This window comes from Sphaerodactylus townsendi, linkage group LG04 (genome assembly GCF_021028975.2).
Source record: "Sphaerodactylus townsendi isolate TG3544 linkage group LG04, MPM_Stown_v2.3, whole genome shotgun sequence".
Lineage (NCBI taxonomy): Eukaryota > Metazoa > Chordata > Lepidosauria > Squamata > Sphaerodactylidae > Sphaerodactylus > Sphaerodactylus townsendi.
The window spans coordinates 49538511-49555825 of record NC_059428.1 but is presented as its reverse complement, the minus strand read 5'-3'; the positions used below and the strand labels follow the sequence as shown (position 1 = coordinate 49555825).

The window sequence follows — 17315 nt, the reverse complement described above, 5'->3', positions numbered from 1 at the left end:
GTCTGGATAAATGATTGTAGTATTATTCAGCCAGTGTAATAAAGGCATCACATCTGCTTCATAGCAGTGAGGGCAAAAAGAAATGCTGTCACTCTAAAATCTGTTATGCCTTGTGAACTCCCCTCCCCCCCACACACACACACAGACAAGGCAAAGTCAGGAACTGTTAGTGGCGACTTTTTTTCAGTTTGTAAATTTTTTTGCAAAAAGCACCCTTTTTAGAAAAGAAAAAGGTGTAGTGCATTGATTTGCATGTGTGAAATGTAAACGTCAGTCATTTTTATTTCTGTAGGTAATTATGCCGGTCGAGGCACTACCGGGTTGGTTGCACGTTTTGTTCCTCCCCACCTCAACAATAAATCCTGCAGGGTAACGTCATTATGCTACAGTGAAGATGGCCAAGAAATTCTTGTGAGTTATTCTTCAGACTACATATACTTGTTTGACCCCAAGGACGATACAGCTAGAGAACTTAAAGTTCCTTCTGCAGATGAGAGAAGAGAAGAGGTGAGTGTGTATTAATAACAAAAACCTTCACGCCAGGAGTTAGCCATACTGGAACAGTTCTTAAGAAATATTATTTTTGAAGAGCAGGTGCCATCTCTCTTACAGCCCTGTCCAAAGTAGGAGGCTGAATCTGCCGGTAGGAGCTGTGCATGACCATGCCAGGGGATTTGCCCTCCCTGGGACACTCTTGCCCTCTACTAGAAGGCTGCTAACCTTGCTTAGGCCAGTGTGTACCTGCTGCCCCCCCCCTGCACCCACCCAAAGTGAAAAGTGGAACCTTATGCAGCATCAGTGGGATGTGGGTTCCTTTGCATCCCCTGCACAACCAAGTTACTGCTGATGGCATAGCGGCAGCAAGTCAGGGGCTTTGCCACTATTGTACTGAGGGTTTGTGTTTAGGACTTATGGCGCTGAAAAGGTGACATAAGTCCATTAAACCTGATGGGGGCTTCCAAATGGCAGAGAGACTTTTTCATATTTCAGGCCTCCCCAAGCTGTTGGGAAGCCTCCATGGGTGCAGTGGGCCAGCGGTGCTACAGCTGGATGGTCAGCCTCTTGGATAGGGCTCCCCGTACCTTTTAATGTTCTACATGTTATTTTTGGAAGAAAAAGTATTAAAATCCATATTAAAATGGAATTGAGGATAGAAATCCATTGGAATGAAGAAAGTGGGACAATTTGCAAATGAATATCTGGGTTGCAACGTGCTTGAGACCTAAGGCTATGATGTAATCACTTAGAATATACATATCTTTATTGGATTAGCAATTGAGAGAAGGTTTTTGAGTTGAGTGTTGACTATGTAACTAATAAAGTGAGTAATTGACTAAACATAAATACATTGTGTGTTATTTGACCCTCAGTATCAATGTCATTAAAATAACTGCAGGAATCCTAAGCCAACAAAAATTAGCAAGCACAAATTATTCTTCTGTGATATAATTAAGATGTCATGACCTACCTTTAGTATGACTGTTGGGTCCACTTCTTGGGCTTGTCTGTTTCTTCTTCCCTTTCTCTTTTCCGTTCCCTCTTTTCCTCACATCTTTCAGTGATTTCATGGTTCAGTGAATCAGATCTTGCTTCTCAGTCAGACAAATGATAGTTTTTGTAAGGTGTCAGCTAGAAACTTTGGTTTGAAGGGGCTGTCCATTTTGTGGTTTGTTAGGATGTCACAGCAAGCTGTATTTTTACTGAACTAGGAAATTCTGGAGAGTATTAGTGTGTGTGAGGATAATAATGCAGGCACAATATTGTTATAAGAAAAGTCTGTCTTTGTTATTTTCTTTAGAATAAAAAAGCCTTAAAAATAAGGTATGACATTAGCTTGTTGTCCTATTAATAATTATTTGCCAAGGGCTATTAAAATTGGTCCAGTTGATTAATCACCAGGACTTTACCGGTTAAACTGCTTAACCCTAATTTTGATTGTGGTTAATAGCCCTTATTTTGATTGAAGTTAATTAAAAAATTAGCAACAGGTTGATTTCTTTATGATTTCCCTTTGTGCTGGCTAATAATATTCAAATTCTAGAAAAACAAATCTAGTCTACCATGCTAAGCACATATCTCAGGCTTAGTTGTGAGCTTTGAGCAGAAGTATGGGCAAGAATAAGATATCAGGATATTGTAGTGAGCTACTTTTAGAAATATGCAATACTATTTATTTATAGACATGTGGTGACTAAGCAATATGCACAATATTAAAAGCATACAAGAAAACCTGCCCATGGATATATTGTGTCAAAGAGTGAACGCAAAAGAAAGGGAGAGGAAAGGACATGTTGGAGGAAAGATGAGAATGCATGCTGTATTACACACTTCGCTGTTTTTTTCATCCTCTTTAATATAGCACCTTGAGGTTATAGACAGTTTTCCTATCAGCATTTGTAGATTTTGAATAATAGATCTGTATTTGAACAACGGTGTGAAAATGAACTGTTTAATTACAGTGGGCTTACTTTCATGTAAATGATGACAGAACATGTGCCCATTGTGCACAAATTAGACCTGACCTTGGTGGCAAGTAGAAAAAGATCTTTTAAAGCACTGTGAAAATGCAGTATTTTTTGTAGGTGATTACTTATATTAGACAAGAAGAAAATTTTCAATTATTGATAATTAAATCCTGACCAAGTTGGGAATCTTGTGGTATGCCATGATATTAGTATTCTGTATACCTTCGCATCTAAATAGACTGCTGAGAACTTCCATCTGTTCTATGATATGGCTGCAAAACCTTGCTGGATGGGCTTTCAAAATGTAATTCAACTCCAGATATGAACTGATAGCTGAATGTTTCCTAGAAGTTAGAAATAGCAACACGAAGAGTTCATCTGGCACTGTTTGTAAGAATCCATCAGTAGTACTTTTCAAAAATATATTCTGCCATCAATGTTGTAGAAAGGTAGACTGATGCTAATGAGCCACATATAGGTTTTTAAGTATTTATTCAGATACAAATTTGATCAAAGCATTTTGCAAAACCAGTAAATGACTAGGTGCAACTTTCTCCCCAGGCCAGCAGCTTCTATGTCTTGAAAAGTAGGCCCCCGTCCTGTATGACCAATTCTTTTTGCGGGAACTGTTAAAATCAATTTTATATTTTTGTCTCTGCAGACAGGGAAAGATATTGAAGGAGATAAACAGAGTCAAACAGCAGTGAATAAAGCTAGATTACGAAGCTAGAGAACAACTACATACAAATAATGCAATACGGCTGACTTGCAAAATTGGGGAACAAACAAAGCTGCCCGTTGTCTTACTGATTTTCCACAGCGATTGAAAAGACTGCCAAACATTGTGTGAAAAATGCACTCCACTACATGATTGGGAGGAGCTTACCAAAAATTGCCAAAAGCTAATACTGGCATGTATTTAATCATGCAGTTTCTTTTGATTTGTGCCTACTTTGCCTCCTATTCTGTTCCTGGGGGTGGGGTGTCTTTTGACCTCCAGGAACAAAATTTGCAGGGGGCAGGGGCGGCATAGTTGGCTATGGGAAATAGGGATCTCCTACTGTGTGGTATGTGCTGCCTTTAGTATGTGCTGCCTTTAGTAAAATAGTTAACTCTGTTTTTGTAGCCATCACTGCCGTCAATCGTAAGAGGCTGAGATGTTTTTCAATGGCAAAATCCAGAGCTATTGCCAAAAGTTTCTTTGTACTGACCAAATTCTCATGTTTTTCACTATTAGACATGCAGCTAAGTAACTATCTTACTATTTAGCTGCTATGCAATCCTAAACGAACATGATAAAAAGGTGACTGTTCTTTTGCCTTTTGAAACTTAAAAATACTGATTTTTAACTTGAGTTTAAATGGTACCTTTCCCAAGAGGTTTTTTTCCCCTTGGAATATTAAAAAACAGTGAATACCCTTAATTTTTTCAAACCAGATTCCCTGCTTAACTGGAGCTAACAACAGTACAAGCCCCACTCTTGCAACAGAAGTGTGAGAGTTTTGGCTATCAACTTAATTTTGTTGGCTGTAGGACTTGTGTATCTTAAATGGTCATGCTTGTTGCGTTTCTCTAGTTACGGCAACCTCCTGTCAAACGTTTGCGACTGAGAGGAGACTGGTCAGATACTGGACCGAGAGCGAGGCCTGAAAGTGAACGTGAAAGAGAAGGTAAATTTAGCTTTTCTCTTCTTGATTTCTGAACCAAACTAAATAATAATTATGTTATATCCAGTACCTTATGTCAAATGTCAAATGATGTCAAATGTACCTAATGTCAAATGTACCTGTAACTTTGTGATGCTACAGCTAGACATTGACTGCATTATTGAAATTCAATTAAGGCTTACAGTGTAATATAAAATAGTTCATACAGATGAACTGCAGCTTAATATAGCTGGTATAATGTAGCTGTATCGATACATTTTCAACTAATAAGGTCAAGAAGGCAGAATTTAACCACAGTTATCCATATTGTGGTCCCAACTGGGCTTTACATAGGACTGGCACTGCAGATTGTTTGGAAGAATCAGATGGCACAAAATGACAGTTTGATTTGCTGACCAATATTAATAAAAGAGAACATAGAACTTAAAAAGAAAACAAGGCACCTAGTAATTGAAACCATTTAAAGCACCTAACACATTTAAAACACATGTAAATTGGCCAAACTATTTTTAAAAAGCCAACATGAAGAGAACCAAGATAACAAAAATATCAAGACCGGTGGGGGTGAGGGAGAGTTTAGAATGGTAGGTTGCTGTTTTTTAAAATGTGTATAAGAAGGCATCATGAAATGTTCTAAATAAAATCAACTGAATACTCAAACAAAATCAGAAAGAAGGGACAAAAGAAAGCTCACCCAAATTAATTCCTGAACAAATAAATATGTTTTCAACTGGTACTGAAAATGTACAACCCCAAGTGCCAGGAAAATGACTAAAGGGAGTGTATTCCACAATTGGGAGAAGACCTTGTTTCTGTTAACAGCCTATTTCCGCTCAGAGAAAGGTGAAGAATCCCTCCAAAAAAGATTGCAACTCATGGACAAGCGTGTATGAAAGCAAATGGCCCTTTAGGTGCTCTAGTCCTAAACTATACCAATAAAAGTTCTGTTATTAGGTACTCGGGGGAAATGGGAACTGTAAGCAATCCATTTTGCCATCAGAACTCGTACTCTGCAACATTGAAGTCCTTGAATACTTTTACTATAGGCTGGATCTGGATGGTTATGTCCATCTCTTGTTAGCCTTATGATGCCTTTGTAGCAGGTCCTGGATGCTGTATAAACATGTGGTGTAGGAAGAAATTGCAAGATGAATAACTTTATTTCTGGACACTGCATGTACATTGCACTGAATCCAGCCTTTTTCCATTGGTGAAGAAGGGAGAAGGGAATCCCTTTTGACCACCGAAAAGACTGAGTTTGGGGATCATGTGAACTCCATAAATATAGATTTTAGCTAAAAGAGGGGTTAAATTGGGATGTGTACTGGCACTTTTTAATCCTTTTTAACAATTTGTCCCCTGCCCTTCAGGAAGCTGAATCTCACAGACCAATTATTAGGAGCAAGAAGGTCCCAGTCTTACTCGCCGCAGATGATGCGATTCTGCTTTCTCGCACTAGAGTTGGTCTTAGGCGCCTCCTTCCCTGCTGTGCTGAATATTGTAGTACCAGTAACCTGACCCTTAACTATTCTAAGCCCAAGATTATGAATTTTGCCAGCACATGGTGTCCGTCAACATGGGTCCTCAATGGTGAGGTTTTGGAACACATTAAGTTGTTTAAATATCTAGGTTTCAACTTTCATTTTAGATCATGTTGGTGTGCTCACAAGACCAAGATAATAGCAACAAGTGAAACTACCATTATGGCAATCCTATGTTTATTCTATAGAAACGGTCATCGGTATCTTCCAGTGGCATTAAAAGTTTTTAATGTCAAAATCTGCCCTCAGATTTTCTATGGCATACCACTTTGGATCCAAGCATGGAGTAGGAATATTGAATGCATTCAATCCAACTTTCTTCATAAAGCACTTGGCATGCCCCATTGGGTGCCTTATGCCGCTCTCTGCTTGGAAACTGGACAGCACTTATTGGAAACAAGGACCTGGTCCATCACCTTTAAATATTGGATACATCTTTGTTTTAATCATGAGACTGACAGCCTCTCTTACTAGGCCCTAAGTATACTCCAGTTCTCTGAATGGTAGACCCTTATTGAGTTCAAACCAGTAATGATGGGATTATCAACTGAATCTTTAGTAATGCTAACCCCCAACAAAATGTCCTAAAAATCAAAGAGAGACTCTATGATCTGGAGTACCAGAGGCTGATTGCTCAGGCTAGTATAGTTTGCTCACCTTTGTATCTAGGGATTCCCTTGAGAAAAATGAGTACAGGTAGATACTTTCACTTGCTTTCAGAACCAAAGTTTTGGTGTGCGATCTCCTTGGCGAGATGCAATATCATACCATCTTCTCTAAGACTTGGAAGGGAATTAAAAATATTATACCATGAAAGATTCTGTATTTGCAATATGAACTGTGAAGAGTCTGTCCACCACATTTTACATCATTGCCCTTTATATTCTGTGGCCAGGAAGAAGCTGTTAATACTCTGGCTGCCTGGCAATAGTGATCTTACGGATCAACAGAAAACCCTTTTATTTTTAGATAATGGGTCAAGAGAAGTTTTGGAGTCAACAGCCAGGTTTCTTCATATTGTTATTATAAAGCATTCTTAATTGTATTCTTTTTAGACCCGTTTTTCTTGTGATGTTTCATTACTATATATATATATTTCTTTATGTATACATTTATAAATATACATTTATATATATATACACACACACTCTCTCTCTAGCGGACCCGGCCACGCTTCGCTGTGGCTTACGTGGGGAGGGGGAGGGTAGGAACAGAAGGGAGGAGGAAAGGGAGAGGCGTACCGGCTGTCCCCTGCGTCTTGGCGTGGGAACGACCCGTCTTCCTCTCCCTGGGTGTCCTCGGCGGTTTGGAGCAAGGCAGGGAAGGGAGGAGGAAGGGGAGTGGCGTGCCGGCTGCTCCAAGCAGCTTGGGTTGGAACGCTCCTTCCTGTCCTGGTGATTGTCCCTGGCTGTTTCCCGGCACGCTGAGGGTGGTGACTTCAGTGCGGAAGGGAGGAGGAAGGGGAGAGGCTGACTGGTGGTTTCCATGGCGCTTTGCTGGGAGCGCTCCTCAGCAGGGGGACTTGGTTGGCGGGAGCACGCACGGCAAGGTGAAGGCGGGCAAGGCACGGCCCCCTGCGACATGGTGGCCCCTGATTGGTCCAGCCCTGCGATACGGCGGCCTCTCATTGGTCCCGAAACATAAGTTTTACCGGGCTCAGGAGTGACCTCGGAGCCCGGTGAAGCCGCCGAAACATGCCCACCAGGGGAACGGACGTCGTGGCCAAATTTGGTGGCAATCCATCCAGGCGTTTCGGCATTAGGGCGTGAGTAACAAACTCACGGTTAGCTTTTTATATAGATAGATAGAAGGCATGGGAACTTAGGTTCCTGTTAAACTATGAAGTGTAGCCATTGGAAATAACTTCAATTAAAAAGAGTTAAAATTATATTCTTGTATTGATTAGGGAGCCTTTGGTATGTATTGTTTGTTGTAGGTGTTATGTTTTTTTTTTTTGCTTGGCTCATTTGTTTTTCTCCCCTTTTATCATGCTTGCTTTCTCCCTTTTCCCTGTTTTTTCTGTTTTGCAATAACGGAAGAGACAAATTGTAAAAACATGGTACAATTATGCTCTAATTGACTTTAAAGGTACTATATAGCTTTACAAAACTTCATTTTGCTCTTCAATGTTTAGTCTTATTTTGAGCCATTGTATTTATTCTGCAGAGGCCTGAATAGGCAAGAATTCAGTGCTCTTTCATGGAGTTGAGGCACGGAGTGTGCTTTTGTTAAAAAAACCCCCTTTTATCATGTCTGCTTATTATACAGGGGAGCAGAGCCCTAATGTTTCATTAATGCAAAGGATGTCTGACATGTTGTCACGGTGGTTTGAAGAAGCAAGTGAAGTTGCACAGAGCAACAGAGGAAGAGGAAGATCTCGGTCTAGAGGTGACTACCATTCATATCCTCAAATTCTTCAGTATGAAACATTAATGAAGTTGTTTTGTAGTAGAGAGTGGAATTTAATAGATTTTTTTTTCGGTTTCAGACCTTTTGAGATCCCTCCTCATGGTGTATTGCACTATGCATTTCTTTTTATCAGATAAATAACTAACAACAGACAATAAATCCTTTGTTACTAAGTTGATTAGCTGTTTTTTTTCCCCAAAGGTGAAACTAGTAGATCAGATATCTCTGCTGCTGGAGCCCTTGCAAGTACAGAAACAGAGGCCACGATGGATGTAGATGGTCCAGAACAGCTCCAGTCATCCTCCTCCACAATGTCAGCACAAGCTCTCTCAACGTCCTCTTCAACGGAAAGCCCCCCTTCTACTTCCCTGCTGTCATCACCTGATAATGAACAAAGACCTTCTGTGGAGGCCCCCGTACCTCCTGGACTCCATCAATCTGGTATGTTTTAACTCAGTTTCACCCTTTGTGTAAGTGGAATGTGGATTTAATATACCAATATTCAGTTGAGTTTTGTATGTGGCTGTAAAAGAGTACATATTTTCCGAGGGGAAGCTCAGGTGACACTACTAATCCTTTAATAGTAAATGCTAATTATTTCACCCAGTATTGTGCAAAATTGGAGTTTGGCTGTAACTCACTACAACACAGTCGTTGTGTCTTGCCCCCAAAAGGCATAGAGTAATAGGGCAAGCATTAGGACTATTCTCCAGGTTATAGAACAACTTCAGTGTTGCAGGAATCATGGCTGAATTGCACCCTTTCCACAGCAATTTGGTGGGGACATGCCCTGTCTTTCTGGGACTTGCCCTGAAGTCACTATAGCCATTGCTATTTTGACTATCCTCCCCCCCCCTTTTTTTTGCACAGGTAATGTATTGCTTCCATTTTATAACTTAAACAATGATATCTACCCTGAAAGTGATTCTACTGTAGGTAGGGAAGGTGGAAATACTGGGTCCAACTTGGTGTTTTATTTTTTGTTTTGTGTTACGTGGAACATTAGAACCGATGATATATCATGAACTTCATGTTAAAGTCCACTTTATTTCCTAAAGCTTGGTTCGTGGCATGGGACATGACTACAAAGGCCCATTGCCTACACAATCAGTTGTTCTTTATATCCCAGCCTTCGCTAAAGTCTGTGTAGTTATGTTAAGTAACCAATAAGTAATCTACTTCTTAGGATTCCTTGTACCAAGCTTCTCTTCATAATAGATATTCAAATGCTTTATCGGTAGTAGGTAAAGATAAAAATCAGGAATCCAAGTAGATCTGCAATCTCCTTTCAGAACTGAAACATTCTGTACACAGTACATGAACTACTGTGTTGCATAGGGAATCTGTTCTGGCTGATTAGGAACCTCTCCTTTCAGTTTGGCTTAGCTTCCTCTCTCTACCTCTGTGTACATGTGCACCATTTCTCACTTGAATCAACGGTATTTGATCTGGATCAGAATAATGGATTGTAGAAAGCAAATAGCATTTTCACTAGGTAGGGAAAGAATAGAGGCTTTGGTTAAAGAAAAGAATGTAAGGAAGGAAAGTTGAAAGCCATAATTTATGGTTGGAAAGAAGGAGAATAGTAGTGTTCTGTTAGTTTCATGTAGACAGTTTGCATGTTCTGATTTACGCTGTCATTTCGTTGCTTTTGTTGTAATCGCATTTCAGATTATTTTAAATAGTGTAATCTAATTTATGCTAATTAAATGGCATACTCTAAATTATCAAGGTGTGAGCTTCCTTCAAGGCAGCAAGTCAGTATAGAAGCTCACTACACACTGCATGTATAGGAAAAATGTAAAATTGATACCCCTGTGTACATGTATGAAATCTGCAGATGTTTATCTTGCTTCAATTACATGTATTTGGAAATAGCTGCATGTTAGGAATATTTTTGAGCCAGAAAAACGTCCTTAAGAGTCTTCTAGTAAAGTGTTATAATTGCCTAGTGAAACTGGAGACCACCTGAGAGCCATTTAACATGATATAAAAGTATCTTTGGAGTGTTCAAAGATGCACAGGAAACATGGTTGTCGTCTACAGCAAATAGAATAGAATCTTTATTGGCCAAGTGTGATTGGACACACAAGGAATTTGTCTCCGGTGCATATGCTCTCAGTGTACATAAAAGAAAATACATTTGTCAAGAATCATAAGGTACAGCACTTAATGATTGTCATATAGGTCTAGTAAGCAATCAGGAGACAATCAATAGTAATAAAAACATAAAATGTAAAATCATAAAATAAAATGAAATGTCAGCACAGGCTATAGTCATACAGTCATAATTGGGAGGAGATGGGTAATAGGAATGATGAAAAAAGTAGTGCAGTAATTATATAATAAATATATAATAAATAGTTTGACATTATCGAGGGAATTATTTGTTTAACAGAGTGATGGCATTCGGGAAAAAACTGTTCTTATGTCTAGTTGTCTTGGTGTGCAGTGCTCTGTAGCGACGTTTAGAGGGTAAGAGTTGAAACAGTTTATGTCCAGGATGCGAGGGGTCAGTAAATATTTTCACAGCCCTTTTTTTGACCCGTGCAGTATACAGGTCCTCAATGGAAGGCAGGTTAGCAGCAATTGTTTTTGGCTTTTTGGTTAACTGTGAACTCGCTCTCAGGGCCATACTAGACATGACGGCTTCCATGTGGTTTCTATAAGGATACTGCCACCATATTAAAGTTGATTTAAAATGCTATGAGTGCCTGAGCCTGACTGTGCCTGCAGAATGGCATTTTTCTCCCTTCCTCCTACCCCATGCCTTTGTAAGTGCTAAAACTGCTGTGAGTGGAATGCAGCCATTTTGGCACTTGATAAGAAACCATGGGTGGGTGGGGGGCAACAGGAGTGCCCCAGTCCAATGTGCTGTAATTCTGATCAGGATTGGGCCCTCATAGCATTTTTAAATGACTTTAAAATGGCAGCAGTATGTTCTGGTGGCCATTAGAACACTGTTGTATCTAGCTTGGACCTCAAATGTGTTCTGAACATGAAAGTGTGGACCAAAATTAATGGATAACAGAGCTCTGTTAGGAACTGTGCTCTGGTGTCTCCATGTATGTTCTCCATCCTCTAGTAGCGCTCAGTCTTGCCAATAAGTTTAGGTGCTGACCCCTGCTCCACAGTTGAAGGCGTTTCATATAGTATGGGTTAATGGCCTGTCAGTGGGCTTGGTTTGGCAGAGGCTGATGTGATGGCAAACAAGTTAATTTAGCCCAGGTTATAAGGCAAGAACAGATAATGTCATCATTTTGAAGATTCTCTTATCCACACCCTTTCTTACTGCTCTTACTGTTGTGCTCATGTGTTTCCTGGATTGGGTGAAAAACAGTGTGTCAGATCAAGGGCTGGGTTCAAGGAGCTGGTTAAGCTCATTCCTCATAGAATTTTGGACTTTTTCACCTTGATCAGAAGAAGATTTCCTTTCGTCACAAACTGCTTCTGAAATGGCTTCCCTCAGTTTCTGAAGTTGCTTGTCTTGCATCATTGGCTGCTATTTCCTTGAGTTTACAGAATTTCATGGTTGTTGGAATTCTGGCCAAGGCTGTCCAGACTTTTCAAGAAACTATGTTTGAGGTCAGAATTTAAATAGTCACATTTCTGCTTTAATGTGTTGATACAGGACAACCTTTAGATGTTCAAAATTAGGTATCTAGCTTTCTTAATCTAAACATGCTCAAACTCAAAGCAGTCCTGTTTAAACTTTTAAAATGTACTTGTTTAGGTATAATATGGAGTTATAACGGATGGACACCTGATTTGTGAATGTGGGGAGACTCCTACATAATTAATGCAAAACAGAGAGAATAGCTGCTTTATGCTCAAAACATCTATATTTACAAAAGGGAGACTAAAAAGCATTTTTTGTATTGGAGAAGATTTAGTTTGTTTAGGCAAAGTTATTATCTCTATTAGGGTACATACCGTGGAATGCCCCAGAGTTGTGGTGTTGACTTACATAAAGTGACTGACAGGATACTATTAGTATTTGGAAGTGTTGTGTCACTGGAAATTCTTGCAGTTTCCCTTTTCTCTGGCCCTGATATGTAGCCTTCCTAATGACAAATGGAGACTGGCAGGACTGCAGTGTTTCTGAAAGTATTTCTGCTTGCACAAAAAAGAATCCTGTGTTTTTGTGGAATCCCATCCTCCTCCTGTGGCTTCTGTGCCATCTCCATAACACTCTGCAGTGGCCTCAATCTTCAAGAGCAGGCTTCTAGGGGGTTAAAAGGTCTGCAGTGGGAAGGAAGAGGTAGGAAAGCCCTGTTTCTTAAATGAGATTTTGTCCGCAGTGGTCTGAATTCATGCTATTGCCATTCACTGTGTTGTGGCTGTTACAGCCAAACTTCTCTTCGGGACATGCAGCCCAAACAGTAAATCAGTTAAGGATTTTAAACCAGTTTAATCACCCTGTTTACTAAAATCTTGCTATTTTAGTTTAAATCAGTTGTTACTCAGACACAGAGTTGTTTCACATGATAGAACTATTAGACACCAAGTGACTTGACAGTACTTAACGCACACACTTCTCTAAATAAACAGTAAATATGAGAAAACTGTATATGACCATGTTAGTCAGACACCAGTTGATCTTCCTTGACAAGGAACATAGTGAAGAAAACTTTCATCAACTTTTTTTTAAAGAGAAGAGAGTCACATTTTTTTCTCTATCTGAATTTTAATCTTATTTTTAATCTTCCTCATTCTCAGTCGCTACCTCCTAGAAACAGTGGGTTTTTTTTCTTCATCCTGTTAGACCAGATTAGCAAAGTTCAGTCAGTTTGGCAAAGTAAAAACGTAAGTCAGTTCACATTATTATACTCTGTATTATACAATGGCTGCTTGGTACAGAAGATGTACTGCCTCTTCATTTGTTTTCCATGACAGCATATTTCTTGTCTTTTAAAGGCTGCATTATCACCTCAACAGTATTAATGTGTTTGCCTCAGGATCACTCTGAGATAAGCTTTTTTATTTGCACTAGTTCAGATATTTTTTACTCATTAAACAAGAGTGATATTTTAGATGGATGGGACTATAAATCTTCTTAAACCCAGCAGCAATTTGATGGCTAGCCACTTTCTTAAGGAAAAAGTGACTTTTCTACATGCTAATTAGGCCATCTCCTTCATTCCATGTTAAAATCTTAGATTAATTACTGTATTAACCCATTAAATCACAAATACTAGTTGTGTAATACTGTAGTGCTGTAGTTATGTAGTACTGTATCAACCCATTAAATCACAAATACTAGTTGTGTAATACTGTAGTGCTGTAGTTATGTAGTACTGTATCAACCCATTAAATCACAAATACTAGTGTAATGAAATGTCATGTGAGTCATATCATCTTAGCCTTTTTTTAAAAAAAAGTTACTTCACATAATTGCTTCAGTGTTTGGGGGATAGGTGGAGACACCAAGCATGAGAAATGAGTTTCATAATTCACATAATTTTAAAAGGGTGCATTCAAATAAAGCATGCTTTATTTTTATACATATCATTTACTGAGTATTAGTCATTTGCTTTTAAAAAGAATTTTGCTGCTTTTATTCCTCTACTCAATATCTGTTACCTCGCTCTTTAGTCTTTATGTTCTTTTTATCCTATGTTCTATGCCTGTTTCTTTTTACACCTTTTTTTCCTGTCTGTCAGAATTAATGGCGCCTGAGTTAGCTATACTCCGTAGGGGTCTGCAGCGGCTGAGGCTTAAGAAGGCTGAACAGCAGAGACAGCGAGAGATAGCTGAGGGTTCAGCACAACAGTCTTCCAGCTCTGATCAGTCTTCCCCTAAGGGCTCCTCACAGGACCCTCAGCCTACAGGTTGTCATTTGTCAAGGTTTATTAAGCAGCTGATGTAGTTACTTAGTTTGTGCTGCTGTTGTTTGCTCAAATGCTTCCTGTCAAGAACAAAATAACGCAGTTGCTGCTTGACTGTTCTTTGCATTTGGTGCTATTTATCGTCACTCTGTTGAAGAGGTACTAATAACTGGCTGCATTGTTCCTTATATTCCTTAACACTTTTGTTTTCTAAAGTCTACATACAAATAGAATGTGATCGATAAGATGTACTGCTCTGGTTTATAAAATAGTTGGATTAAGGGCCAGCTATTCCAATTTAATGTACTGAAGAATAAGTAGGTTGACATAATTTCTTGTAATGGGGCCTTCTTGCTTTACCCATATTAATAATTTTTCTGGAAAAGGTGCACATCCCCTTTAAAAGGGGACGAGCTATTTAAGTGTCCCTTTCAGATCAACCAGAGTATCTGAGGCAATACATGATTTGTTACAAATCTACCTTTAGGCCATTCATTTCTGAGCCACTTAAGGATAATGCTATATCATAGAACAGTGATGGCGAACCTTTTCGAGACCGAGTGCCCAAACTGCAACCCAAAACCCACTTATTTATCGCAAAGTGCCAACACGGCACTTTAACCTGAATACTGAGGTTTTAGTTTAGAAAAACTGGTTGGCTCCGAGGCATGTGTTACTCGGGAGTAAGCTTGGTGGTAGTCGGTGGCTTTGCTTTGAAGAAACAATGCAACTCTTCGAACAGGTGACTCACGACCCTAGGAGGGTCTACTCAGAAGCAAGCCACATTGCCAGCAACTGAGCTTACTCGCAGGTAAAGGATTACTTCTGAGTAAACCCTCCTAGGGTCGTCAGTCACCCGTTCGAAGAGTTTGCATGAAAATCAGTGGGGTTTAACAGTGCTTAACAGGGTTACCTATACGGCTTCCCCAAAACTAGGTCTTAGGTTTAATGCTAATAATCGAGCCCAGCAGCCCACGCCAGCCTAGATGTGTGTGTGGGGGGGCAATTCCCCCCCCCCCAACATGATGAACTCTGTTTGTGTGTGCCCACAGAGAAGGCTCTGAGTGCCACCTCTGGCACCCGTGCCATAGGTTCGCCATCACTGTCATAGAAAAACATGTAAATGGTTTTTAGATTAAGGATAGTTAGCCCCAGATATTTTGATGTGCATATGAGGGGAAAGTAGGTGTTGGTTTTCTTATACCTTTTATTATAATTGTAGAATAAACAGGCTTGTAGAATACAACTCTATTTTAGGGGCATAAAGCAAAATGTTGTTCTGTGATCAAAGTGCTAAACTTTCTTTTCAGTGTTAAATTATAGCTTCGTATAACTTGCTAGCTAACAAACTGCATCTAATGTATTAAATGTGGGTGCATGATGGAGGCAGGGATGGGGGACCCATTAACAATAGCATAAGGTTATTTCCAGGGCAAATGCGGAAGTGATGTCACACCTCTCTAGGAATCATTATGAACTCTTAAGGTAAAACCATAGAGTTTGTAGTGCTTTTTAGAGAAGACTGATGTTGCTTTTGTGTTCCCCCAATGACCTCTCTTTTTTTGTATTTTCAGAGTGGGATTGGGAGCTGGGGAAAGGGGATTTCCTGCCCATGGTGGGGATTTTGAAGCCCTGGAGGAAGTTTATATCTGTTGCTTTTTTAAAATGATTGGTGTTGCTAACACTTTTAGATAGGTATGTTAAGATATTGCGAAGCAACAATGACCTGTTCATGACCTTAGGAAAGAAAAGTCCATTTAATTTCTGTAATTATTCATCTGAGAAACACGCCACAAGATCTATGTTTTACTTTGTTCCAGGATGTAAGATTTATATGTATTGGTGTACTGAACAAGATTTCAGGCCGCACACATGAGAAACAGGCTTTAATGCTTGAAATCCCATGCTAGTGGGCTCTGCTTCAAAACATGGGTGGGTAGAATTCACAAGCCATGCATACCTCCAGGTGAAAGTGAAGGTCTTTAGCATCCTAACTCCTAGGTAGGCATTAGTTAAAAGGCAGGGCCTTGTGATGTCAGATTGAATAGCAGTTCAAGGGGTAAGAACTTTTACCTACCACTAGACTCTTGCCATACAATATTTGAAAACATTAATTATTTACAAGACCTGTACTATTTATGACACACAATGAAAATAGCAACTAATTTGCCATGTCTTAAACAGAGAAGACTGTTGAGCTGTTGGTTCCATATTATTGCTTCACATCTCCAGTTTATATGTGCATTAGTTTCCAAAACAGGCATTCATGGTAATATTAAAAGACGCCATTACTTTTATGGTCTACCAGCTGATCGCCTTGAGATTTCAACCAATCATTCTGAGAATGAAAATCTGAATCTTGCACCAAAACCTTGGATGTGGCTGTCCATTTCTTTCTGGATATCAAAGTTAGGTGACCTTCTTACCAACTGTGTTTGTTGTAGATGTCACCTGTCCACAAATATGATTATACAGAGTTATAAGTACACATTATGATTAAATTCTTGCCAGAGTAAGTTGTTACACGAAAGAAAAAATGCTTTTGCTCTTTTCCTTCAGATCCTCAAAAAAGAAAAAAATATCATTGAAATTTTGCAGTGTCTACATGTATTACATAGACCAATAAGTGATCAGTTGATTAAAAGCAGAGCTGTTCACCAGCTACAGTTGTTGCATGAGTATGTACAAGTTTCTCTCTACAATAATAAAAAGATACCCCTCATCTTCATAGGTAACTTCTGTAGAGTCTAGAGTAAGAGGATTTTACATTTAAACGTGATCTATTGAGTAGAAATACATGTAGACTGCTTTAATATCCATGAATCATTGGAAGGTAAGCACTCTAAAGTATTATTTACATTTAGGTGGTCTTTGTGACAATGAAGTGAGTACTGTGGAAATGTTACTTTTGCTAACCGATCTCGTTGTGGGTTGGCAGTTCTGGACATTGCAAGTGTTTTTCCCCTCTGACTGAGGCAAAATATCCATCAGTTAATATTCTGATACTACAATGTCCTATGTAATTAATCTTCCAATCAAGCAAAGCTTGAAGACTAGGTACAATCCAAATATTATGCAGAAATGGAAAACATGACTATTACACATGGGGGTTGCCAATTTCCAATCTGCCTTTGTTTCATATCTCCCTATGCTTTACAGTAGATCCTTGATGCTCATTAATGGATTTTCAAGAGCAGTAGTGACTATAGTAGGATGTGGAACTGGAAAACCTGAGTATTTATACACAGTGCTTAGTTCTTTGGATCCAAGCCTTTATCTAGAGGTAGCTCTTTCTAGTTATATATTGTTGTTTTTCTTATAGTCAGAAAATTAGTTTAATATGGAGCATTACAGAAGTCTCTGGCTCAAAAATTAAATACATGAGACATGCAAATTGAGTTAAAG

General features: G+C 39.3%; 1 protein-coding gene across 3 annotated transcripts in view; it reads left to right on the top strand.

Annotated features, from left to right (window-relative positions):
- The window catches only part of DCAF6 (DDB1 and CUL4 associated factor 6), a 63247-nt gene that overhangs the window by 17064 nt on the left and 28868 nt on the right, over positions 1–17315 (top strand). For 2 of the 3 annotated variants that reach the window (XM_048493004.1, XM_048493003.1), the window contains exons 7-11: positions 293–507; positions 4042–4135; positions 7942–8061; positions 8284–8523; positions 13746–13913. In XM_048493004.1, the coding sequence (XP_048348961.1) occupies positions 293–507; positions 4042–4135; positions 7942–8061; positions 8284–8523; positions 13746–13913 (837 nt within the window). The remainder of the gene's footprint in view (positions 1–292; positions 508–4041; positions 4136–7941; positions 8062–8283; positions 8524–13745; positions 13914–17315) is intronic. The other variant, XM_048493005.1, reaches the window with a different exon arrangement.